Here is a 26,566-nt window from a genome sequence, read left to right as displayed (position 1 = left end):
CATAACCCAAAGTCAACAGAGATGTTTCCTCTCATAGCTCATAGCCCATGGCCAATGGAGGTGTCCACTCTCAAGCACATAAACCGAAGTCAACAGAGATGTCTCCTCTCATAGCTCATAGCCCATGGCCAATGGAGGTGTCCACTCTCAAGCACATAAACCGAAGTCAACAGAGATGTCTCCTCTCATAGCTCATAGCCCATGGCCAATGGAGGTGTCCACTCTCAAGCACATAAACCGAAGTCAACAGAGATGTCTCCTCTCATAGCTCATAGCCCATGGTCAAGAGAGTTGTCTACTCTCAAGCGCATAGTCAACAGAATTATCATAGAATCATAGAGTCATCCCCTATCATAACCCATGGCCAATGGAGTTGTCCGCACCCAAGTATTCCATGGTCAATAGAGTTGTCTACTCTTCGGCCCATAGTCAATGGAGTAGTCCCTTCTCATAGCCCATGGCCAATGGAGTTGCCTCCTCTCCTAGTCCACAACTCACAGCCGAGGCAACGGAGGTGGGTCAGGCTACCACGGAAAGTTGTTTCCACCATTTTATTTATTTACTTATTTATTTACATCATTTATATCCCGCCTTCCTCCCCGAGGGGACCCCAAAGCGGTTTACAACATAACATACAAACAAGGAACGTAGTGTTAGAAACGGTCAACTCATAACATTTAAAACACACAATCCGAAAACGTCGATCCAAGACCAATCCAACGTCAGTTCTCCATTATTAGTCCCTTAATAGTGTTGAGTGAAGGCTTGGTCCTACTACGCCTGTCGAGATCATCCACTAAGGGTGGTTTAGGATGCACGTGGTTGCCCTCACTTCTCCAAGGATCTCGTCCACGTCCTCAAGCTGAAGCCAGACGTTCCTCCCGGTCTCCTCGCATAGTACAAATGTCCGCCTCGCCGTTAACTATAGAACACGGGTTTGCGATGGATGCGTAAGACGTTGTATGTGTTCAGACCCGGAGCGTCGAATCCAGGGGATAATCCCTTGCGGTCGAAAGGGTAGAAGTTGAAAAGCTGCCCGTCTTGGGTCTCCAGGGAAACGGAGGCGGAGCCGAGGTGGAGCGTGCAGGGGAACTCCTTGTCGAACACCACCTGGAAGACGCGATCCTCGAGGTGGTGCAGCTTGATGGTCCGGTAATTCTCAGGGATGAGCTCCTCGATGTGGGGGCCAAACTGCTGCATCACCAGCACCCCACCAGCCCCCACCTTGATCTCGTAGAACGTTAGGTTGGAGTACGTGTAGTACCCGATGTACGGGGTGGGGCTCGGGGGCGGGGCAAGGCTCTTCTCGGCTTCACGGAAAGCGGACTCCATGGCGGGGATGAGCTGCTCGTAGGTCTGTGCCACCACGTCTCCTCCCTGCGGGCGAGGACCGGCCATGAGGACAATGAAGCTCAAGCGGAGCTTCGGCACCAAGGAGAAGGTGGCGGAGTAGCCGTCCAAGTCGCCGTCCTTCCGAATGATATCGTACCCGAGTTGCTCGTTGATTTCCCAAGGCGTCCCAGTCTTGTTGGCGAAGTACTCGCTGGAGCACTTGAAGAGCGGCGTCAGCATGGTCTTCACCGTGTCCGGCTCCAGAAGGCGCCGGTGGTAGGTCCCCAAGAAGACCATGGCCAGCTTGGCGAGGTCGGCGGCCGTGGAGTACATCTGGCCGGAGGGCCGGTACCAGCCCAAGTCGTACAGAGGGGCCGGTTGACCACTTCCGTAGAAGCCGACCGCCATCTGGGAGCGGACGGGAGGCGTGATGTCGAAGCCGGTGTCCTCCATGCCCAACCGGTCCAGAATGTTCTCAGACACCCACCGCTGGTACTCACCCTCGGCGGCGTGTTCGGCGAGAACGTGTGCCATGAGGGAGAACGCCAAGTTGCTGTAGTGGCACCTGGAGAAAGAGAGGAAGCAGAAAATATTGCGCCAAATTGCTATGTGTGTGTGTAAAGAAATCCTTGCAAAGTTGCTTGCAAAAGATCTCTGCAAAAAGGGAGCTGAGCTTCTGCAGAGGCAAGCCACGCCTCAAACAATGTATCGGTTTGCTGGCAGATGGCTGGGTTTGTCAGTTGGGAATCTGAGCTTGCAGGGAGAGCACAGAAAAGACAGGCTCTCTAGCTACGGTCAAGTAGCAGTTTAAATATGCTATGCTGGATATACTGAATGCTGATTGATTAGTTATTGATCCTATGCAACTACAAGGACATTGTACAATTGCTGAACTGTTTACTTAACTTCAACTCAACAAGTAAAGTTCCTTTGTTCTTTTCAATTCCTCTGCCTGGTCTGAGTCTTTTGCACATGGTGTTAACTGGACACTGCTGGTTCCGCTATACACACTCGCTAACAGAAAATATCTGTGATTTCTCCCCGACCCAGACAACGATTGTCGTAGTTGGGCCAGGGGGCAGTAACGTTTGGTTGAAGTTAAGATGGATTATCAAGCTAGATAATCCGGATTATTTTCTGTCCCTGCACTTTTGCCTTTTCTTGAAGCAAAGACATTTACTTTCACTAGGAACACTGAAGTTAAGTGTTCCTAGGTTCAGATTATCATTTAATAAATGTTTGTTATCTTTACTCATTGTGTGTGGCCCTTTGCCCTTTGTGAGAGCCCCTATATAAATGGGCTACAGAGAAGATTCTGGTATTCTGTACAATAATTATGTCATGATCTCCGATCTTTGACATCTCTGGACACAGACCAAGCACTGACAAAGAACAGATACCAGCCATAAAACCTCAATTACCCTCTGGTATGTGAGAGCCCCTATATAAATAGGCAACAGAGAAGATTCTGGTATTCTGTACAATAATGATGTCATGATCTCTGATCTTTGACATCTCCGGACACAGAGCAAGTGCTGACAAAGAACAGATGCCAGCCATAAAACCTCAATTACCCTCTGGTATGTGAGAGCCCCTATATAAATGGGCTACAGAGAAGATTCTGGTATTCCCTAGCCTAAAATGATACATTTTAATATATTGGGTTTATGGTTCCCGTCCCCTTGATCTGGTCATGTAAGTGTGATTTATTGTTATAACTGTATTATTTTACTTTGTTTAATAATGTGTATTATGTTGTTATGTAATGTTTGTGTTGCTTTTATGACTGTAAACCGCCCTGAGTCCCATCCGGGAGATAGGGCGGTATATAAATAAAGTTTTATTATATTATTATTATATTATTATTCTGTACAATAATGATGTCATGATCTCTGATCTTTGACATCTCCGAACACAGAGCAAGCGCTGACAAAGAACAGATGCCAGCCATAAAACCGCAATTACCCTCTGGTATGCGAGAGCCCCTATATAAATGGGCTACAGAGAAGATTCTGGTATTCTGTACAATAAAAATCCGTCAGAATCTGCCCAGCGTGTGTCTTGGTGCTTTCTTCTTGGGGAAGATTTACCCACAGCACAACTGGAAGAAGAGAACCTAACAATCCATACAACCTCAATTACCTTCTGGTATGTGAGAGCCCCTATATAAATGGGCTACAGAGAAGATTCTGGTTTCTTTCTCCTCCCCGACCCACAATTCCCAGTGCTACTGTTGTTGTTGTTTTTTTCTCAGGGAGCAAGAAACAGAGAAGGAGTTGGCTCGCTTACGAGCATTAAACCTCTCAGGGGAGGACAAAAGAGGACAAGATTCAGCTAAGCTGCTTTGGAGATTTTCCCCGGTGGAGGCACTTTAATCACCGCGAGGTGTCAAAGCTGGAACTTGTCTCCTCTTGCCATCGCCATCCACGCATTCTTGCCAGGAATCCAGAGAATCCTGGTTGCCGACGAGAAACTTTCAAAGGAAAAAGAGAACGAGTTGGCCAGATGTGTATTTGAATAGCCACGTTCTCTCAGCCTCAGAGGAAGGCAAAGGCGGCCATTCCTCTTGGTTGTAGACTGGATTAATTACAAATTAATATGTTATCTCTAGGATCCTCTAGGCCACGGCTAGGCTGTTGCTGTGGCTTGCTGTCATACTCTCGTTAATAAGCTTTTCATCCAATTGGACTCTGGAAGCCAAGGAGATGAGTTTTCAACAGGTTTAGTTGATCAAGACACCTTGCGGGGTGGAGCAACACACAGAATCGATTCGCAGAACTTTTGAGCGAGCTCCTGTCTTCGAACAGATTGGATATTTCCATCACATCGGAAACCAAAGGCATTCTGGAAATAAGTGGTTGAGAATTCTGGCTTAAGGTGGGATCAGTGATGGAGCCACGGAGTGGGTGGACCACAGATGGGGCGGACTTGTCGAGTTGCCTAGTGGCCATCTAATTTGGCCGTCTGAGATTTTCCTACGTCTTCCAGGGGGTTGGGCTGGATGGCCCGTGAGGTCTCTTCCAATTCTACAATTCTATGATTCTAATGCGGAGATGTCCCCAGAACAAGGTCGGCACTCACCTGGTCCCTGGGTCGGCCACCAAGACATCATCTTTCAGCAGCGCCAAGGCTTCTTGCGTGGTCCCTTTCCACAACAGACTCGTGGAGCGCAGCCTCCTGGGCAAACCTAGGGCACCAAAGACACCGGATAGTTATCATTCTTCACACCCGAATACCAGAATATTCTCTGTAGCCCATTTATATAGGGGCTCTCACATACCAGAGGGTAATTGAGGTTTTATGGCTGGCATTTGTTCTTTATCAGCGCTTGCTCTGTGTCTGGAGATGTCAAAGATCAGAGATCATGACATCAAGCACCAAGACACACACTGGTAGATTCCAGAATACAGAATACCAGAACCTTCTCTTTGGCCCATTTATATAGGGGCTCTCACATACCAGATGGTAATTGAGGTTTTATGGCTGGAATCTGTTCTTTGTCAGCGCTTGCTCTGTGTCCGTGGATGTCAAAGATCCGAGATCATGACATCAAGCACCAAGACACACGCTGGTAGATTCCAACAGGTTTTTATTGTACAGAATACCAGAATCTTCTCTGTAGCCCATTTATATAGGGGCTTTCACATACCAGAGGGTAATTGAGGTTTTATGGCTGGCCCGTTTAATGGCTAGGATCTGTTCTTTGTCAGCGCTTGCTCTGTGTCCGGAGATGTCAAAGATCGGAGATCATGACACAACCTGAGGATGACCCGGCCCTGCCCTGCCCCCTCCCGACCCCACTCTCTCCTGGCCCCTCCCCCACCCAGTGTGTGCCCGGCTCCTCTCCCTCCTAGACCCCACCCTAAAAACCAAAACTTGAAAATGTTAGTTTTAGAGATGTGTGAAATGGCAGAAATCCATTCTGTTTTCATTCCGTTTTTGGGTGTCCCCCCATCCTGGTTTTGGGAAGATTCGGGAATATTCAGAGGGGGAATCAGGATTCGTAATTTTGGGATCGGGAGTTCTGTTTCCATTTCGGGAAACGTTTTGAGACAGGCAATGTCTGAAAGTACTCCTGAGTGTTGGATTTTGGTTGTGTGTATATGAAATGTAAATCAAGTGTTTCTGCTGTTCAACAAGGGTGTGTTTCAGCAATGAAACGGTTAATAACAGGCCAGTTTGACTGACAGCCTGCTGTGACCTATGAGACATGATTTCCAGCCTTGGAGGGCGGAACTTCCTTCGGACTAAGGAATGTGCTTTCATTGGAACTTCCTTCGGACTAAGGAATGTGCTTTCTTATCTCTTGTTGAGCTGTGTGTGCCGAGCCAAGAGGCAAAGGGAAAATGCCAGCTTCTAGCGATGGCTTTTGCTGTTTATAAGTAGGCTTTATAAATATTAAATAAACGTTTAAACTACAGATGTGTTTAGTCTGTACTGATTCTAGGACGAGAGCAGCAGTCTGACATTGAAGAGGAGAATTGGGAAGGGCAGAAATTCACCAATTCGTCAGGGTGCTGGTTTGGAGCTGTTGATCAATGGTTTTGAAGATAGTTTGCCCGTGCCTGGTCTAGAGTCACCAACCAGAACTCTTTAGATGAGAATTCTAAGCCAGTTTCTCCATAATCTGGCTTTCCAGATGTTCCAGGACTCCTCACCCGAGAGCTGGCTGGCCATTCTCCGCAGCGTCACCGGCGACGGCTTCAAGGGCAGCGAGCCTTTCTCCAAGAAGACCAGCCCGTCGGCCGAGTATCTCTGCTCCGACTCCCTGAGCCGCCCCAGAGGGTTCTTGATGGCGAAGCTCTGGGCGTAGCGTTCCAGGGGGTCGTCCAGGGACGTCACCTTCCCTTCCTCCCAGAGCTTGTAGAGCATGATGGTGGGGAAGATCTTGGAGACGCTGGCAATCCTAACCCACACAAAAAACACACACACGGTTAGCTGGAGTAGCAGCTACCAATGCCTCTCTAGGAGACTCTAGGTCCTCCAGTACCACTGGGAGCTGAACATAGAGGGCCGACAAAGGCCTGGATAACTGTCCTCTCTAGAAGACTCTAGGTCCTCCAGTACTACTGGGAGCTGAACATAGAGGACTGACAAAGGCCTGGATAATTATCCTCTCTAGAAGACTATAGGTCCTCCAGTACCACTGGAAGCTGAACATAGAAATGCACTGGAGGACTGACAAAGGCCTAGATAATTTTCCTCTCTAGAAGACTCTAGATCCTCCAGTGCCACTGGAAGTGAACATAGTATTACACTGGAGGCCTAGATAATTATCTTCTTTAGAAGACTCTAGGTCCTCCAGTGCCACTGGAAGTGAACATAGTATTACACTGGATGACAGACAAAGGCCTAGATAGTTGCCCTCTCTAGAAGACTCTAGGTCCTCCAGCACCACTGGAAGCTGAACTTAAAAATGCACTGGAGGACTGACAAAGGGCTAGATAATTGTCCTCTCTGGAAGATTCGAGGTCCTCCAGTGCCACTGGAAGTGAACATAGTTTTAGACTGGAGGACTGACAAAGGCCTAGATAATTGTCCTCTCTAGAAGACTCTAGGTCCTCCAGTACCACAGGAGCTGAACATAGAGGACTGATAAAGGCCTCACAGCCTCTGAGGATGCCTGCCGTAGATGTGGGCAAAACATCAGGAGAGAATACTTCTGGAACATGGCCATACAGCCCGGAAAACAACCCTGTGATCCTGGCCATGAAAGCCGTCGACAATGCCTAGATAATTGTCCTCTCTAGAAGACTCTAGGTCCTCCAGTGCCACTGGAAGTGAACATAGCATTACACTGGGGGACTGACAAAGGCCTGGATAATTGTCCTCTCTAGAAGACTCTAGGTCCTCCAGTACCAATGGAAATGAACACAGAATTGCACTGGAGGACTGACAAAGGCCTAGATAATTGTCCTCTCTAGAAGACTCTAGGTCTTCCAGTGCAACTCCACTGAAAGCATCACATAGAATTGCACTGGAGGACCAGCTAATGCCCGGAGAACTTCTAGAATTGGTAGGCCTTCCAACACTTGAAGTTGAAACAGATTACAAACAGGTGGATCCATCTGTTGCTGTGACCTGACCCGTCTAGGCACAAGCTCACCTGTAAATGGTATATTCATTGGGAATGCCGGAGGAGGGATCGGAGCCATTCCGTTTCCCGAAGTTGCCCGTCCACAATACGGTGTCGTTGTAGATCACGATGGCCGACAAAGCGGGCAGGCCAGGGCTCCGGATCTTGTGTCGGAGGAGCATGTCCACCTGCAGGAGATGAGGAAGGAGAGGAACCAAAGATTTGTTTTCGACTCATGGTGACCCTACGACGACCCTAAATCAGGGGCTGAGATTGTGCGTATGGTATTGAGGACGGACCAAAGTCATGAGATGTGGGACCTCTGAACAAACCTTGCCAAGAAAACCCTGGAATCGGGCCACCTTAGATTGCAGTAAGGTGTCCTTCTGATGAATCACGAGGTCCTCCAGCGTGGCACTATGGTCAACTTCCAGTGGAAATTGATCATAAAGACATTCTGGAGGACATAGATGTTCTCTATAGGATTCCCTTGGTTGTCCAGTATGACCTATTCCAGTCATGCTGGAGAACTTAAAGATTTCTAGAAAATACGCCTCTTTAGGTATCTCCAGGTCCTACAATGTGGTTCTGTGGTCAGTTTTCATAGCTTTCCTCCTTCTGCCCAAGATCAGTGGAGACTGACATTCTAGGTAGAGAAGACACCATTCCAGGCGTTGATGGAGTTGAACTTCCCTTAAGCAACCAGATGAACAAATGTTGGACTACAGAGAGTCCTAGCCTTCCTGCCTTGACTGGGGTGAATGGGAGTTGTAGTCCAAGAACATTGAGGACCACGAGTGGCAACTGGTGAATTTTGGTGAATTTTTGGTGAGTTTTGATACACCAAGTGCAACAGGTTGCCCATCATTGGTCTAGAAGCTCTTCCAGATGTTGAATATAAGAACATACTGGAAGTCTACAGCATTGTTAGGTCCTGCAGGGTGATTTGATGTGCTCCAGATGGACGTCCAAGACATTTCCAGGTAAGACGTTGGCCATTGAGTCACATCGGAGAAGACAGAGATTCCTATCCATCAAATACACCCATTTCTTGTCCAATACCTTTTCCAGAGCGTCCTTCAGGATCGGGATCGGGTGGTCCAGAGGCACGGGGTCTGGGTAACGGGGACACATCTGCACCGGCTCCGGCTTGGTCTCCGTCACAGTTGGGCCTAGGAACAACCCCAGGGAGATAATAGTAGGCTGAAGGAGACAATTCTGAGAGGAATTACAACAGGGTTGGCTAAGGCTCAAGGAAAGTCTCCAGAACTGAATGAGATCTCATGGCAATGAAGCTCGGAAGGAGAAAAAGAGGAAAAGAAGGGAGGGTGAGAGGAAAGAAAAAGGAGGGAAGGAAGGATTCTGGCCATGAAAGACTTTGATAACACATTTTTTCCATAAGTCACACACCCCGGGTACTTACTGGGTTCCACCTTGGGAAGGCTGTACTGCCACAGGAAGCAGCTGGTCATGGCAACGGAGAGCAGGAAGAAGACCACCAGGGCCACGTGGATCAGTTTGACTTCCATGGCGGAGAGACGGAAGTGGCCGTGTCCACCGGAAGCCTGGAAGGACGAGAGAGAAAGGAGTATGTTGGACTTTGGAAGGGTTTGGGGTGATTTGTGATATTCTAGCCTATAGACATGTGCAAAAAATCGGGAAGCATCGTAAGTCGGATCGGTTTCATAGGATTTGTACTTACAACGTGATATCCGAGGCGCATGCGCAGTCTGCACCAATAATTAAGAAATCGAATATATGCAAAAAAATCGGAAAGCATCGTAAGTTGGATCAGTTTTGTATGATTCATACTTATGATGCGATATGCGAGGTACATGCGCAGTCTGCACCAATAATTAAGAAATCGAGTATGTGCAAAAAACTCAGAAAGCGTCATAAGTCGGATCAGTTTTGTACCATTCGTACTTACGATGTGATATCCGAGGCACATGAGCAGTCCGTACCGATAATTAAGAAATTGGGTATGTGCAAAAAAATCGGAAAGTGTCGTAAGTCGGATCAGTTTTGTACAATCCGTACTTACGACGCGATATGTGAGGCACATGCGCAGTCTGCACCAATAATTAAGAAATTGGGAATGTGCAAAAAAATCGGAGAGTGTTGTAAGTCGGATCAGTTTCGTATGATTCGTACTTACGACGTGATATCCGAGGCACATGCGCAGTCCGCACCAATGATTAAGAAATCGAGTATGTACAAAAAAAATCGGAAAGTGTGGTAAGTTGGATCAGTTTCGTATAATTCGTACTTACGATGCGATATCCGATGCACACGCATTTACGAGAACGACAAAGTCATAAAATTTCACAGTTTGCACTAAAGATGCTTTAGAAATGAAATGCCGGCACACCCCAATTTTGTTATGAATATTGAAACATTTTTCTAATTGATTGCACATGCCTAGCCGTTAGCTTTGTCGGGACTCACCTGTTAGCGAAAGGCCGTTGAATGAGCCCTCCTCTGGTGGCTTTGTGGACTGGACGGAAGGGCCAACGAGGGCTCCGTGGCTCCGTCTGCCATTGTAAATAGCCAGGTGGGTATAGGAAGAGGGGCGCCGTGGCCTGCGACCCCCACGCCATGAGCGGTGGTGCCTGGGCTCACATCCGATGCCTGTGTTGCTTTGGGCCCCTCGCAAATGCCTTCTCTCCCAGCTCTGGGGATGAAGCGTGCACAGATGCTTCCCGGGGAGTTTGCGAGCCAAAGGGAAACCTAGATCTTCTCGGCTTAAGGATCTATGGGGCGGGGCGTCCATCTGCCGGGCGGAGGAGGGAGGGCTTGATGCAGCCTCTCCGATGGGAAGACGAAGGCACATCTGCTTAGTTGCCCAGCCTTCACTCCCACAGCCATACCAAATGGATCATAGAATCATGGAATGACAGAATGACGGAGTGACGGAATCATAGCATCATGGAATGACTAAGTCATGGAGTGACAGAATCACGGAGTGATGGAATCACAGAGTCACAGAATGTTGGAATGACAGAATGATGGAGTGTTGGAATCATGGAGTCACAGAATGGCAGAATCATGTTATCACAGAATGACAAAATGATGTAGTGACAGAATGACGGAGTGACGGAATCACGGAATCACGGAGTCACAGAACAATGGAATGACAGAATGATGGAGTGACAGAATGACAGAATCATGGAAGGATAGAATCACAGAGTCACAGAATGGTGGAATGACAGAATCATGGAGTGATGGAATCATGGAGTCACAGAATGACGGAATCATGGTATCACAGAATGACAGAATGATGTAGTGACAGAATCACGGAGTGATGGAATCATGGAATCGCAGAGTCACAGAATGATGGAATGACAGAATGATGGAGTGATGGAATCATGGAGTCACAGAATGACAGAAACATGGTATCACAGAATGATGTAGTGACAGAATCACGGAGTGATGGAATCACGGAATCACAGAGTCACCGAATGACGGAATGACAGAATGATGGAGTGACAAAATGACAGAATCATGGAAGTGAGTCACGGAGTGACGGAATGACAGAATGACAGAATTCTAGAGTTGGAAGGGGTCCTCGAAGGCCATCTAGTCCAACCCCCTTTTGCCTTCAATGTAGGAAAAGCACCATCAAAGCCTTGTAACTATAGTATATCACAATAATATAATATTGCAATATAATAATAATATTATAATAAATATAATTATAATAAAATAATGAAATATTATTCTATTATCTATTTACAAAGATAATATAATAATACAATATAATTAATAAATATAATAATAAATAAATAAATAAATATACTAATATAATAATATAATGGATTATATTATTCTATTATCTATTATTTACAAAGATAATATAACAAATAAATATAATAATATAAAATAATGGATTATAATATTATAATATTATTATATTACTATATTATCTATTTACAAAGATAATATAATACAATATGATAATATAATATAATAATAAATTAATATAATAATATAATAAATATAATAAAATAATGAATTATAATATTGTATTGTCTATTTAAAAATAATATAATAAAGAAATTTAATAATATAATAAATATAATTATAATAATGAATTATTGTATTATTATATTATCTATTTAGAAAAATAATATACTAATAATAATATAATGTAATAAATATAATAAAATAATGACTATAATAATGTAATACAATGTGCTATAGCAGGGCGTCCCTCCCGCCAAGACAAAGTGTGTGCAGTTGCATAAAGTTTCCTGATGTTTTGATGATCGAACCAATAAGGGAACGACATTGATCACCCAGGAATAAGAATCACACCAATGCCAAGTCCAACCCTTTTTAGAGACATTTGGTAGAAAGAAAGACTCATTAGAAAGACTGGTCGCGATAATAATCCGCTCCCGGCAGATGCTGGGAAGAGATTGCGGGGCATTTTTTATATAAATAGCTCGAGGTCAGGCCCGCTTTGCTGGCGTAGCTGAGCAGCATTAGAGAGAATTAAGATGCAATCTCCCAGCGAGAGAGAGAGAGAGAGAGAGAGAGAGAGACTGAGAGAGAAGAGCAAATCCATCCCTCCTCCTTCTCTGGTTGCATGGATTTAAATCCTTACACCTCGATGAGCGATAGGGATGTGCAAAATTGTCATTAGTCTTCATATTTCGTTAGATTTGTGCATACGAGTCAATATCGAGTCCCTTTGGGGAGATGGAGGCGGGACACAAAAATAAAGTTGTTATTATTATTATTATTATTATTATTATTATTATTATTAGAACCATGCAGACTTAAGCGGGGCGGATTTAAGAATCGAAACACTCGCCAATCATTTTCGTTAAGGGTCTGTAACATTCAGGTTCATCCCTATTATTATTATTATTATTATTATTATTATTAGAACCACGCAGGAAAGGTGTGTGTATGAGCGGGGCAGACTTAAGAATCGAAACACGTGCCAATCATTTTCGTTAAGGGTCTGTAACATTCAGATTCCTCCCAATTAATATTATTATTATTATTATTATTATTATTATTATTATTAGAACCATGCAAGAAAGGTATGTGTGTGAGCGGGGCAGACTTAAGAATCGAAACACTCGCCAATCATTTTCATTAAGGGTCTGTAACATTCAGATTCCTCCCTATTATTATTATTATTATTATTATTATTATTATTATTATTATTAGAACCACGCAGGAAAGGTGTTTATGAGCGGGGCGGACTTAAGAATCAAAACACTCATCAATCATTTTCATTAAGAGTCTGTAACATTCGGATTCCTCCCGAGTTTAGTTTTCAGCCTAAGCAGAAGCTGGGGCTAACAGCGGGAGCTCACCCCGCTCCCTGGATTTGAACTGCCAACCTTCATTTCAGCAAGTTCAGCATTTTATAAATATCGCCCCTTAATTGGCTCTATCATAACAAACATGGGGGAAATGGATCAAAGTAATAATAATAATAATAATAATAATAATAATAATAATAATAATAATATAATAATAATAACAACAACAACAGTAATACATCACACAGTCCTAGACACTTGGGTTCAGTATATCTATCTTGTTTGCTGTGTCATACAATAATAATAATAATAATAATAATAATAATAATAATAATAATAATAATACATCACACAGTCCTAGACATTTGGGAAGTGTTCGACTTGTGATTTTGTGATACAAAATCCAGCATATCTATCTCATTTGCTGTGTCATAATAATAATAATAATAATAATAATAATAATAATAATAATAATAATAATAATAATACATCACACAGTCCTAGACACTTGGGAAGTGTTCGACTTGTGATTTTGTGATACGAAATCCAGCATGTCTATCTTGTTTGCTGTGTCATACAATAAAATAATAATAATAATAATAATAATAATAATAATAATAATAATAATAATAATACATCACACAGTCCTAGACATTTGGGAAGTGTTCGACTTGTGATTTTGTGATACAAAATCCAGCATATCTATCTTGTTTGCTGTGTCATAATAATAATAATAATAATAATAATAATAATAATAATAATAATAATAATAATACATCACACAGTCCTAGACACTTGGGAAGTGTTCGACTTGTGATTTTGTGATACGAGATCCAGCATATCTGTCTTGTTTGCTGTGTCATAAAATAATAATAATAACAATAATAATAACAATAATAATATGGATCAAAGTGCCAAAACTTTTTCGACAGACATCCTGCTATAGCACATGTGGCAATAGTTTCTCAACAAATTGCTCATCATCGAGTCTCAACCCATTCAACTTAGAAGAAAAGGATGACTTGGATCGAGTCTACAGAATCAATACAAACTATGCCAAAAAAATTAATAAAGTTGATGTAATAGTGCCACAAAAACAACAAAGTTTCTAGAGTAGGACAACGACTTTCGAAGTCAGGAATGCACAACGAAACAGGGATAATACTTCCAACGTATTTTTCCGAATTTTGTTGCATATTGTGATATGGAAGCTGTCCCGCCAAACCTTACCCGAAGCTGGATCCCATCCATGGCCGACTACTGCTCTCCACTCATGGTTCCATCACGGGCATCTCTAAAACGTCCCAGGAATGGAGACCTGTAAGAAGAGGAGCCCGGTTGGTTGGAAGATTGAGGAAAAGAAGAGAAAGTGAAGGAGGAAAGTGATGTTTGGAGGAGGAAGGAAAGAACGAGAAAGAAGGAATGAAGGAAGGGAAGAAGGAAAAAAGAAGAGAAGGGAACAGAAGCAGCAAAGAAACCCAAAAGCAGTTATAGAGAGACTTCGTCGTCAACGAGGATGAAAATATACTCTAAGGTCCCCAACAACCGATAGTAGACACAAAGGTCTACTATGATGGGTACTAGGCCTACTTCTCCAGCTCTGTTTGGTTGGAAAGTCTTATTTATCACAGGCATGGAAGCATCTCATCCTATCACAAACCACCTTTTCTGGAAGACGGCACCTAGGCTTGGACCCCCTCCTTTGTGCACCCATTTGACACCGTGAGCACCCATTGGATTCTCTTACACCCATTGAGGGTCTTTTGTCTCCATCTCTGTTTGGTTGGAAAGTCTTATTTATCACAAGCATGGAAGCATCTCGTCCTATCACAAACCACCTTTTCTGGAAGACGGCACCTAGGCTTGGACCCCCTCCTTTGTGCACCCATTTGACACCGTGAGCACCCATTGGATTCTCTTGCACCCCTTTGGGGTCTTTTGTCTCCAGCTCTGCTTGGTTGGAAAGTCTTATTTCTCACAGGCATGGAAGCATCTCGTCCTATCACAAACCACCTTTTCTGGAAGACGGCACCTAGGCTTGGACCCCTCCTTTGTGCACCCATTTGACACCGTGAGCACCCATTGGATTCTCTTACACCCCTTTGGGGTCTTTTGTCTCCAGCTCTGCTTGGTTGGAAAGTCTTATTTATCACAGGCATGGAAGCATCTCGCCCGATCCACCTTTTCTGGAAGATGGCACCTAGGCTTGGACCCCTCCTTTGTGCACCCATTTGACACCGTGAACACCCATTGGATTCTCTTGCACCCCTTTGGGGTCTTTTGTCTCCAGCTCTGCTTGGTTGGAAAGTCTTATTTCTCACAGGCATGGAAGCATCTCGTCCTATCACAAACCACCTTTTCTGGAAGACGGCACCTAGGCTTGGACCCCTCCTTTGTGCACCCATTTGACACCGTGAGCACCCATTGGATTCTCTTACACCCCTTTGGGGTCTTTTGTCTCCAGCTCTGCTTGGTTGGAAAGTCTTATTTATCACAGGCATGGAAGCATCTCGCCCGATCCACCTTTTCTGGAAGATGGCACCTAGGCTTGGACCCCTCCTTTGTGCACCCATTTGACACCGTGAACACCCATTGGATTCTCTTGCACCCCTTTGGGGTCTTTTGTCTCCAGCTCTGCTTGGTTGGAAAGTCTTATTTATCACAGGCATGGAAGCATCTCGTCCTATCACAAACCACCTTTTCTGGAAGACGGCACCTAGGCTTGGACCCCCTCCTTTGTGCACCCATTTGACACCGTGAGCACCCATTGGATTCTCTTACACCCCTTTGGGGTCTTTTGTCTCCAGCTCTGCTTGGTTGGAAAGTCTTGTTTATCACAGGCATGGAAGCATCTCGTCCTATCACAAACCACCTTTTCTGGAAGACGGCACCTAGGCTTGGACCCCCTCCTTTGTGCACCCATTTGACACCGTGTGCACCCATTGGATTCTCTTATATCCCTGTCTCCAGCTCTGCTTGGTTGGAAAGTCTTGTTTATCACAGGCATGGAAGCATCTCGCCCTATCCCAAACCACCTTTTCTGGAAGACGGCACCTAGGCTTGGACCCCTCCTTTGTGCACCCATTTGACACCGTGTGCACCCATTGGATTCTCTTACACCCCTTTGGGATCTTTTGTCTCCAGCTCTGCTTGGTCAGAAAGTCTTATTTCTCACAGTCATGGAAGCATCTCGCCCTATCCCAAACCACCTTTTCTGGAAGACGGCACCTAGGCTTGGACCCCCTCCTTTGTGCACCCATTTGACACCGTGAGCACCCATTGGATTCTCTTACACCCCTTTGGGGTCTTTTGTCTCCAGCTCTGCTTGGTTGGAAAGTCTTGTTTATCACAGGCATGGAAGCATCTCGTCCTATCACAAACCACCTTTTCTGGAAGACGGCACCTAGGCTTGGACCCCTCCTTTGTGCACCCATTTGACACCGTGAGCACCCATTGGATTCCCTTACACCCCTTTGGGGTCTTTTGTCTCCAGCTCTGCTTGGTTGGAAAGTCTTATTTATCACAGGCATGGAAGCATCTCGCCCGATCCACCTTTTCTGGAAGATGGCACCTAGGCTTGGACCCCTCCTTTGTGCACCCATTTGACACCGTGAACACCCATTGGATTCTCTTGCACCCCTTTGGGGTCTTTTGTCTCCAGCTCTGCTTGGTTGGAAAGTCTTATTTATCACAGGCATGGAAGCATCTCGTCCTATCACAAACCACCTTTTCTGGAAGACGGCACCTAGGCTTGGACCCCCTCCTTTGTGCACCCATTTGACACCGTGTGCACCCATTGGATTCTCTTACACCCCTTTGGGGTCTTTTGTCTCCAGCTCTGCTTGGTTGGAAAGTCTTGTTTATCACAGGCATGGAAGCATCTCGCCCGATCCACCTTTTCTGGAAGATGGCACCTAGGCTTGGACCCCTCCTTTGTGCACCCATTTGACACCGTGAGCACCCATTGGATTCTCTTACACCCCTTTGGGGTCTTTTGTCTCCAGCTCTGCTTGGTTGGAAAGTCTTATTTATCACAGGCATGGAAGCATCTCGCCCGATCCACCTTTTCTGGAAGATGGCACCTAGGCTTGGACCCCTCCTTTGTGCACCCATTTGACACCGTGAACACCCATTGGATTCTCTTGCACCCCTTTGGGGTCTTTTGTCTCCAGCTCTGCTTGGTTGGAAAGTCTTATTTATCACAGGCATGGAAGCATCTCGTCCTATCACAAACCACCTTTTCTGGAAGACGGCACCTAGGCTTGGACCCCTCCTTTGTGCACCCATTTGACACCGTGAACACCCATTGGATTCTCTTGCACCCCTTTGGGGTCTTTTGTCTCCAGCTCTGCTTGGTTGGAAAGTCTTGTTTATCACAGGCATGGAAGCATCTCGTCCTATCACAAACCACCTTTTCTGGAAGACGGCACCTAGGCTTGGACCCCCTCCTTTGTGCACCCATTTGACACCGTGTGCACCCATTGGATTCTCTTATATCCCTGTCTCCAGCTCTGCTTGGTTGGAAAGTCTTGTTTATCACAGGCATGGAAGCATCTCGCCCTATCCCAAACCACCTTTTCTGGAAGACGGCACCTAGGCTTGGACCCCTCCTTTGTGCACCCATTTGACACCGTGAGCACCCATTGGATTCTCTTACACCCCTTTGGGATCTTTTGTCTCCAGCTCTGCTTGGTCAGAAAGTCTTATTTCTCACAGTCATGGAAGCATCTCGCCCTATCCCAAACCACCTTTTCTGGAAGACGGCACCTAGGCTTGGACCCCCTCCTTTGTGCACCCATTTGACACCGTGAGCACCCATTGGATTCTCTTACACCCCTTTGGGGTCTTTTGTCTCCAGCTCTGCTTGGTTGGAAAGTCTTGTTTATCACAGGCATGGAAGCATCTCGTCCTATCACAAACCACCTTTTCTGGAAGACGGCACCTAGGCTTGGACCCCTCCTTTGTGCACCCATTTGACACCGTCCGCACCCATTGGATTCTCTTACACCCCTTTGGGATCTTTTGTCTCCAGCTCTGCTTGGTTGGAAAGTCTTATTTATCACAGGCATGGAAGCATCATATCCCAAACCACCTTTTCTGGAAGACGGCACCTAGGCTTGGACCCCCTCCTTTGTGCACCCATTTGACACCGTGAGCACCCATTGGATTCTCTTACACCCCTTTGGGATCTTTTGTCTCCATCTCTGCTTGGTTGGAAAGTCTTATTTATCACAGGCATGGAAGCATCATATCCCAAACCACCTTTTCTGGAAGACGGCACCTAGGCTTGGACCCCTCCTTTGTGCACCCATTTGACACCGTGTGCACCCATTGGATTCTCTTACACCCCTTTGGGATCTTTTGTCTCCAGCTCTGCTTGGTTGGAAAGTCTTATTTATCACAAGCATGGAAGCATCATATCCCAAACCACCTTTTCTGGAAGACGGCACCTAGGCTTGGACCCCTCCTTTGTGCACCCATTTGACACCGTGTGCACCCATTGGATTCTCTTACACCCCTTTGGGATCTTTTGTCTCCAGCTCTGCTTGGTTGGAAAGTCTTATTTATCACAAGCATGGAAGCATCATATCCCAAACCACCTTTTCTGGAAGACGGCACCTAGGCTTGGACCCCTCCTTTGTGCACCCATTTGACACCGTGTGCACCCATTGGATTCTCTTACACCCCTTTGGGATCTTTTGTCTCCAGCTCTGCTTGGTTGGAAAGTCTTATTTATCACAAGCATGGAAGCATCATATCCCAAACCACCTTTTCTGGAAGACGGCACCTAGGCTTGGACCCCTCCTTTGTGCACCCATTTGACACCGTGTGCACCCATTGGATTCTCTTACACCCCTTTGGGATCTTTTGTCTCCAGCTCTGCTTGGTCAGAAAGTCTTATTTCTCACAGTCATGGAAGCATCTCGCCCTATCCCAAACCACCTTTTCTGGAAGACGGCACCTAGGCTTGGACCCCTCCTTTGTGCACCCATTTGACACCGTGAGCACCCATTGGATTCTCTTACACCCCTTTGGGGTCTTTTGTCTCCAGCTCTGCTTGGTTGGAAAGTCTTATTTATCACAAGCATGGAAGCATCTCCTCATATCCCAAACCACCTTTTCTGGAAGACGGCACCTAGGCTTGGACCCCCTCCTTTGTGCACCCATTTGACACCGTGTGCACCCATTGGATTCTCTTATACCCCTGTCTCCAGCTCTGCTTGGTCAGAAAGTCTTATTTATCACAGGCATGGAAGCATTTCGCCCTATCCCAAACCACCTTTTCTGGAAGACGGCACCTAGGCTTGGACCCCTCCTTTGTGCACCCATTTGACACCATCCGCACCCATTGGATTCTCTTATACCCCTTTGGGGTCTTTTGTCTCCAGCTCTGCTTGGTCAGAAAGTCTTATTTATCACAGGCATGGAAGCATTTCGCCCTATCCCAAACCACCTTTTCTGGAAGACGGCACCTAGGCTTGGACCCCCTCCTTTGTGCACCCATTTGACACCGTGTGCACCCATTGGATTCTCTTACACCCATTTGGGATCTTTTGTCTCCAGCTCTGCTTGGTTGGAAAGTCTTATTTATCACAAGCATGGAAGCATCATATCCCAAACCACCTTTTCTGGAAGACGGCACCTAGGCTTGGACCCCTCCTTTGTGCACCCATTTGACACCGTGTGCACCCATTGGATTCTCTTACACCCCTTTGGGATCTTTTGTCTCCAGCTCTGCTTGGTCAGAAAGTCTTATTTCTCACAGTCATGGAAGCATCTCGCCCTATCCCAAACCACCTTTTCTGGAAGACGGCACCTAGGCTTGGACCCCTCCTTTGTGCACCCATTTGACACCGTGTGCACCCATTGGATTCTCTTACACCCCTTTGGGATCTTTTGTCTCCAGCTCTGCTTGGTCAGAAAGTCTTATTTCTCACAGTCATGGAAGCATCTCGCCCTATCCCAAACCACCTTTTCTGGAAGACGGCACCTAGGCTTGGACCCCTCCTTTGTGCACCCATTTGACACCGTGTGCACCCATTGGATTCTCTTACACCCCTTTGGGGTCTTTTGTCTCCAGCTCTGCTTGGTCAGAAAGTCTTATTTCTCACAGTCATGGAAGCATCTCGCCCTATCCCAAACCACCTTTTCTGGAAGACGGCACCTAGGCTTGGACCCCTCCTTTGTGCACCCATTTGACACCGTGTGCACCCATTGGATTCTCTTACACCCCTTTGGGATCTTTTGTCTCCAGCTCTGCTTGGTCAGAAAGTCTTATTTCTCACAGTCATGGAAGCATCTCGCCCTATCCCAAACCACCTTTTCTGGAAGACGGCACCTAGGCTTGGACCCCTCCTTTGTGCACCCATTTGACACCGTGTGCACCCATTGGATTCTCTTACACCCCTTTGGGATCTTTTGTCTCCAGCTCTGCTTGGTCAGAAAGTCTTATTTCTCACAGTCATGGAAGCATCTCGCCCTATCCCAAACCACCTTTTCTGGAAGACGGCACCTAGGCTTGGACCCCTCCTTTGTGCACCCATTTGACACCGTGTGCACCCATTGGATTCTCTTACACCCCTTTGGGGTCTTTTGTCTCCAGCTCTGCTTGGTCAGAAAGTCTTATTTCTCACAGTCCTGGAAGCATCTCGCCCTATCCCAAACCACCTTTTCTGGAAGACGGCACCTAGGCTTGGACCCCTCCTTTGTGCACCCATTTGACACCGTGTGCACCCATTGGATTCTCTTACACCCCTTTGGGATCTTTTGTCTCCAGCTCTGCTTGGTCAGAAAGTCTTATTTCTCACAGTCATGGAAGCATCTCGCCCTATCCCAAACCACCTTTTCTGGAAGACGGCACCTAGGCTTGGACCCCTCCTTTGTGCACCCATTTGACACCGTGAGCACCCATTGGATTCTCTTACACCCCTTTGGGATCTTTTGTCTCCAGCTCTGCTTGGTTGGAAAGTCTTATTTCTCACAGGCATGGAAGCATCATATCCCAAACCACCTTTTCTGGAAGACGGCACCTAGGCTTGGACCCCCTCCTTTGTGCACCCATTTGACACCGTGAGCACCCATTGGATTCTCTTGCACCCCTTTGGGATCTTTTGTCTCCAGCTCTGCTTGGTTAGAAAGTCTTATTTATCACAGGCATGGAAGCATTTCGCCCTATCCCAAACCACCTTTTCTGGAAGACGGCACCTAGGCTTGGACCCCCTCCTTTGTGCACCCATTTGACACCGTGAGCACCCATTGGATTCTCTTGCACCCCTTTGGGATCTTTTGTCTCCAGCTCTGCTTGGTTGGAAAGTCTTGTTTATCACAGGCATGGAAGCATCTCGTCCTATCCCAAACCACCTTTTCTGGAAGACGGCACCTAGGCTTGGCCCCCCTCCTTTGTGCACCCATTTGACACCGTGAGCACCCATTGGATTCTCTTGCACCCCTTTGGGATCTTTTGTCTCCAGCTCTGCTTGGTTGGAAAGTCTTATTTCTCACAGGCATGGAAGCATCTCGTCCTATCACAAACCACCTTTTCTGGAAGACGGCACCTAGGCTTGGCCCCCCTCCTTTGTGCACCCATTTGACACCGTGAGCACCCATTGGATTCTCTTACACCCCTTTGGGATCTTTTGTCTCCAGCTCTGCTTGGTCAGAAAGTCTTATTTATCACAGTCATGGAAGCATCTCGCCCTATCCCAAACCACCTTTTCTGGAAGACGGTACCTAGGCTTGGACCCCCTCCTTTGTGCACCCATTTGACACCGTGAGCACCCATTGGATTCTCTTGCACCCCTTTGGGATCTTTTGTCTCCAGCTCTGCTTGGTTAGAAAGTCTTATTTATCACAGGCATGGAAGCATTTCGCCCTATCCCAAACCACCTTTTCTGGAAGACGGCACCTAGGCTTGGACCCCCTCCTTTGTGCACCCATTTGACACCGTGAGCACCCATTGGATTCTCTTGCACCCCTTTGGGATCTTTTGTCTCCAGCTCTGCTTGGTTGGAAAGTCTTGTTTATCACAGGCATGGAAGCATCTCGTCCTATCCCAAACCACCTTTTCTGGAAGACGGCACCTAGGCTTGGCCCCCCTCCTTTGTGCACCCATTTGACACCGTGAGCACCCATTGGATTCTCTTACACCCCTTTGGGATCTTTTGTCTCCAGCTCTGCTTGGTTGGAAAGTCTTATTTCTCACAGGCATGGAAGCATCTCGTCCTATCACAAACCACCTTTTCTGGAAGACGGCACCTAGGCTTGGCCCCCCTCCTTTGTGCACCCATTTGACACCGTGAGCACCCATTGGATTCTCTTACACCCCTTTGGGATCTTTTGTCTCCAGCTCTGCTTGGTCAGAAAGTCTTATTTATCACAGTCATGGAAGCATCTCGCCCTATCCCAAACCACCTTTTCTGGAAGACGGTACCTAGGCTTGGACCCCCTCCTTTGTGCACCCATTTGACACCGTCCGCACCCATTGATTTCTCTTGCACCCCTTTGACACCATTCGCACCCATTGGATTTCTCTTACCAGCCTTTCTGCCTCCTCCTTGTGCGTCCGGACTGTGCTGTCGGGCAGTTTGGGGGCTCGCATCCCGCTGCGGGCGTTTAAAGACCGGACAGAGCACTAATCCCGCCGGCTGGAGATTACTCGCTTTCGCCAAAAGCAATGTGCGGGATGCAGAACATCTGGTCTGGGATGGAGCTGGCCCCGATGCAGCTTTCAGGGGAGGGAGGGGCGGAGAAGGAGGCACGATGGCCAGGTATGGCTTCAACCTGGGACAGAATTTCTCAACTCCAACCTCCAAGCAGTATTTATTTATTTATTGTGTCAGAAGCATATTGAGAATATAGTTGTATAATGTATAGAAAAACCACAAACAAAATTAAAATTTGGCATGATGCTCAATGCCCTTCGACCAGAATCTGGACACTTGGAGATGTGAGAAGGACCTCCGTTGTGTATGTGTCAGGGCTCAGATCGCATTGTAGTAAGTAGTCTGTGGTTTGCTCTCCTCCACACTCGCATGTCGTGGACTCCACTTCTTGGCCCCGTTTCTGCATTTCGTGGTGCCAGGAAGAGTCTCTCACCCAGTATCAGCCACGGATTGAGGTTCTGGGTTTTTCACGGCCACTTGCTGTGGTGTTTGTGTGCGTATCTGTGTCGATCTTAGGGAGCTATTGGGCGGTGATGGCACAATCGTCAGCATAGATGAAACTCTTATTCCAACTTGCCAGAGACTCTGCATCTCAAGGGAGTGGGAGTGGGAGTGTGAGGAAGGAAGGAAGGTAAAAGAAGCTAGAAGTGGGGAGGGAAATGAAAAGCATAAACGAACGAATAACAGCATTGGATGTCAATGGATGCCTGCAACAAGGAGCCTCGATTTTCAGTCGCAAGTTGGATTCTCCTTGAGGCTGAAATCTGGAGCCTCCGAATGCCGAGCGGTGAGCTTCTGCTGCCCCCTGCTGCCTCCCACGATCCGGTGGCCAAGGAATAATACGAAGCCTGGCGAGTCGTAGCGAAAGCCTGTCCGACAGGCCCACACGGCGTGACCGGTGTCCTTCCCACTCCCAGCATTTTGTAATCGAATTTCGATGTACAACGTACAGTGACAATAGAGTTATTCTACTCTCGTCTCTCCTTCCCATCCCTTCACCAGTACTTTTCTTTCTCTTTCTTTCTCTCTACTTCTTCACCTGTGTCTTTCTCTATCTACCTGTCTGTCTACCTGCTTACCAGACTACCTATTTGCCTACCTGTCTGCCTACCTGTCTGTTAACCCGTCTATCTGCCTGCCTGCCTACCTATCTGACTACCTGTCTATCTGTCTACCTATCTGCCCACCTATCTGCCTATCTGTCTACCTGTATCTGTCTGCCTGACTGTCTACCTATCTGACTACCTATCTGCCTATCTATCTGTCTACCTATCTGCCTACCTATCTGCCTACCTGTCTGTCTACCTGTCTACCTGCCTACCTATCTGTCTACCTGTCTATCTGCCTACCTATCTGCCTACCTGTCTGCCTATCTGTCTACCTGTATCTGCCTACCTGTCTGTCTACCTGTCTACCTATCTGTCTACCTGTCTATCTGCCTACCTGTCTGCCTATCTGTCTACCTGTATCTGTCTGCCTGACTGTCTACCTATCTGCCTACCTGTCTGTCTACCTGTCTACCTGCCTACCTATCTGTCTACCTGTCTATCTGCCTACCTGTCTGCCTATCTGTCTACCTGTATCTGTCTGCCTACCTGTCTACCTATCTGCCTACCTGTCTGTCTACCTGCCTACCTATCTACCTACCTATCTGCCTACCTATCTGCCTATCTGTCTACCTGTATCTGTCTGCCTGACTGCCTACCTATCTGCCTACCTGTCTACCTGCCTACCTATCTGCCTATCTGTCTATTTGCCTACCTATCTGCCTATCTGTTTACCTGTATCTGTCTGCCTGACTGTCTACCTGTATCTGTCTGCCTGACTGTCTACCTATCTGACTACCTACTTGTCTGTCTACCTATCTGCCTACCTATCTGCCCGCCTATTTGCCTACGTGTCTGTCTACCTGTCTATTTGTCTGCCTGCCTACCTGACTACCTACCTGTCTGTCTACCTATCTGCCTTCCTGTCTGTCTACCTATCTGTCTGTCTGCCTACCTATCTCCCTACCTGACTACCTGTCTGTCTACCTGTCTATTTGCTGACTTATCTGCCTACCTATCTGCCTACTTGCCTACTTGTCTAACTGTCTACCAATCCCTCCATCCCTTCACCAATGCATTTCTTTCACTTTCTCTCTACCTCTTCATCTGTGTTTCTATCTATCTATCTATCTATCTATCTATCTATCTATCTATTCAACTGTGTATCTATCTATCTATCTATTCAACTGTGTATCTATCTATCTATCTATCTATCTATCTATCTATTCAACTGTGTATCTATCTATCTATCTATCTATCTATCTATCTAGTATCTATCTATCTATCTATCTATCTATCTATCTATCTATCTATCTATCTATCCATCCATCCATCTATCTATTCAACTGTGTATCCATCTACGAATCCATCTATCAACCCATCCCTCCATCCATCCACCAATACATTTCCTTCTTTCTAGTGTTATTCGCCCCCCTCTTTGGTTGAACGGGACGTGGAGTCTTGGGCAGGAACGTGGGTTGCGAATAGGACGTCCCTCCTGACCTCAATTCGGGTTCTGATTCCAGTCGATTCTGTGGCGATAGGCTCCTCCCACTCCTTCTCTCACCAAGAAACACTCCATGGACCTCCTCCAATGGAATGCACGGCCAACTCAATGCGTTGATGACGTGGTGGACCCAAGGGCCCAATGGCGTTGAGGTTCCTCAAGAAGCGTCCTTCCAATGACTCACTAGGAAAGGTGAGGATTCCTCGATTTCCTCCATTGGGAAGGAAATCCCTCCTCCTCTTCTTCTTCGTCTTCTCTATTCCATCCCCCCGTCTTTATGGATGGACGGATGGGGGAGATGATGTCTCCTGATGCGCGTTGAACTTTCGAACCCGGGGAGACCCAGTTTCTGAGTGGAGCGTTGGGAAGTCACCGAAAGTTCATTGCCCTTTCGCACGTTTTCACCACCAACGGGACACCACGTCCCCACCCCCCACCCCAATCAGGAGCAATATCCGTCAATCTGAGGACCCACAAAGGCGACGTCAACACGCCGACGAGGGCAACGACAACCTCCCTTTGTGGCCCGCCTTTGTTTGCCCCAATTAGAAAGTTGGATCCGTGGGATTGACACCCCGACGTGTCTCGTTCCCCCCCTTGGTTCACCGCCCTTGTAATTCCTGCCAGAACTCATAAGGATCCGGGCGAGTGAGGGGTGTGAAATCCCCACTCAAGGTTAATTGGAAGGGATGGGCCCGCCTTCGCCTTCGGAAGAACGTTCTTCCGAAAGGTCTTCCCAACCAGAGGGAGAAACTCGACAGAGTGGGAGACCTGCCGAACATTTCTTCCTTCTCTCCCTTCGCCCCGAACGCGTTGCGTGTGAAGCAAGCCGTTCGGCCATTTTGGCGACTGCCGCAAAGCCAGGCATGCTAAAATGGCCGCCAAGGAAGCCTCTCCTTCTACTCTTCTTCACCATGATGCTGTCCTGCTCGGGTGCGAATTTGGACCAAAACGTCACAACATTTCGAATCTCTGCTGGCGCTTTCCCGAATCAGGATCAATTACTAACACTATATAACACGGGTTATAGAAGTCATTCTCTAATTGACTCTATTCCAGAAACATGGGGAAAGTTTACTAATTATTGAAGTTATTATTGTAATAATAATAATAATAATAATAATAATAATAATAATAATAATAATAATGGACCAAAATGTCACAACATTTCAAATCTCCGCTGGCACTTTCCCGAATCAGGATCAATCGTTTACACTATATAACACGGGTTTTGCTCCTGGGTTATAGAAGTCCATTCTAAAAACATGGGAAAAGTTTACTAATTATTGGAGTTATTATTGTAATAATAATAATAATAATAATAATAATAATAATAATTAAAATGGACCAAAATGTCACAACATTTCAAATCTCTGCTGGCACTTTCCCGAATCAGGATCAATTACTAACACTATATAACACGGGTTTTATTCCCAGATTATAGAAGTCATTCCTTAATTGGTTCTATTTTTAAAACATCAGGAAAGTTTACTAATTATTGAAGTTTTTATTGTTGTTGTTATTATTATTATTATTATTATTATTATTATTATTATTATTATTAAAATGGACCAAAATGTCAACATTTCAAATCTCCGCTGGCTCTTTCCCGAACCTGGATCAATAGCTTACACTATATAACACGGGTTTTGTTCTGAATT

General features: G+C 46.3%; 1 protein-coding gene across 3 annotated transcripts; it reads right to left on the bottom strand.

Annotated features, from left to right (window-relative positions):
- Positions 1-537: 537 nt before the first annotated feature.
- lactbl1 (lactamase beta like 1) lies at positions 538-26,016 on the bottom strand. 3 transcript variants are annotated; one of them, XM_062965537.1, is made up of 10 exons: positions 23,796-26,016; positions 23,634-23,725; positions 22,226-23,499; positions 13,921-14,008; positions 8,832-8,973; positions 8,471-8,580; positions 7,439-7,596; positions 5,991-6,238; positions 4,414-4,519; positions 538-1,897 (listed from the first exon to the last, which is right to left on the bottom strand). In XM_062965537.1, exons 4-10 carry the CDS (start codon positions 13,939-13,941, stop codon positions 919-921), a joined length of 1,764 nt encoding a protein of 587 aa, XP_062821607.1. In that variant the 5' UTR covers positions 13,942-14,008; positions 22,226-23,499; positions 23,634-23,725; positions 23,796-26,016; the 3' UTR covers positions 538-918. The 3 variants fall into 3 exon arrangements, with proteins under 3 accessions (XP_062821607.1, XP_062821608.1, XP_062821609.1); XM_062965538.1 differs by lacking the exons at positions 22,226-23,499; positions 23,634-23,725; positions 23,796-26,016 and having other exon boundaries at positions 13,921-14,392; XM_062965539.1 differs by lacking the exons at positions 13,921-14,008; positions 22,226-23,499; positions 23,634-23,725; positions 23,796-26,016 and adding an exon at positions 9,857-11,055.
- Positions 26,017-26,566: the final 550 nt, after the last annotated feature.

The sequence above is a fragment of the Anolis carolinensis genome, unplaced genomic scaffold (assembly GCF_035594765.1).
Source record: "Anolis carolinensis isolate JA03-04 unplaced genomic scaffold, rAnoCar3.1.pri scaffold_15, whole genome shotgun sequence".
Taxonomy (NCBI): domain Eukaryota; kingdom Metazoa; phylum Chordata; class Lepidosauria; order Squamata; family Dactyloidae; genus Anolis; species Anolis carolinensis.
The sequence above is the reverse complement of the archived record's forward strand: the minus strand, read 5'-3'. Positions and strand labels throughout refer to the sequence as shown.

Coding starts and splice junctions, on each gene's coding strand:
- lactbl1 (XM_062965537.1), bottom strand. CDS start 13,941: ATGGATGGGATCCAGCTTCGG. Junction 8,581..8,831: donor CCTTCCCAAGGTGGAACCCA/GTAAGTACCCGG, acceptor GGTTGTTCCTAG/GCCCAACTGTGACGGAGACC. Junction 1,898..4,413: donor GTGGCCGACCCAGGGACCAG/GTGAGTGCCGAC, acceptor CTCTTTCTCCAG/GTGCCACTACAGCAACTTGG.